A 479-nucleotide genomic window follows, 5' to 3' on the forward strand; every position below is an offset into this window, starting at 1 on the left:
GCTGCTGCTGCTGCTGCAGGGCCCCCTGCTGTGGTATTAGACAGAGGCATAAGTGCTGTCAGTTCTGCAGTAATTGGAAAGTTTGCAGGAGAGTGGTTTGGCCCCACAACAGCCTCTGCTGCTATCAAGCTGCTTGTGGAGTCTTCGCCCTTCACCGCGGTAAGTTGCAGCAGCAGCAGCAGCAGCAGCAGCTGCAGCAGCAGCTGCAGCAGCCACGAAGCACTGCTTAATGAGCTCAGCAGCAGGCGCTGGCACAACGAGAGTGCCTTCTGTTTCGGGGGTGGCAGCCTAGGGCTTGCTGCTGTTGCTCTTATTGCTGCTGTTGCTGCGGTTGGTGCTGTTGCTGCTGCTGCTGCATCCGCTTCTGATTCTGATGCTGCGCTTGCTGGAACATGTTTTGCGGAGCCGTGGAGAGCTAGGGTGTTACGTTGCGCTGCTGCTGCTGCTGCTGCTGCTGCTGCTGCTTTCAGGGAGAAGTG

General features: G+C 57.8%; 1 protein-coding gene across 1 annotated transcript in view; it reads left to right on the forward strand.

Moving 5' to 3' along the window:
* Nucleotides 1-230, forward strand: part of ETH_00040290 (uncharacterized protein) — a gene marked incomplete at both ends in the record, with an annotated part of 1,390 nt that extends 1,160 nt beyond the window's left edge. The window contains one exon of the mRNA XM_013374132.1: nt 1-230. Within this exon, the coding sequence (XP_013229586.1) occupies nt 1-230 (230 nt within the window).
* Nucleotides 231-479: the final 249 nt, after the last annotated feature.

The sequence above is a fragment of the Eimeria tenella genome, genomic scaffold (genome assembly GCF_000499545.2).
Source record: "Eimeria tenella Houghton genomic scaffold, Eth_scaff1952, whole genome shotgun sequence".
Classification (NCBI taxonomy): domain Eukaryota; phylum Apicomplexa; class Conoidasida; order Eucoccidiorida; family Eimeriidae; genus Eimeria; species Eimeria tenella.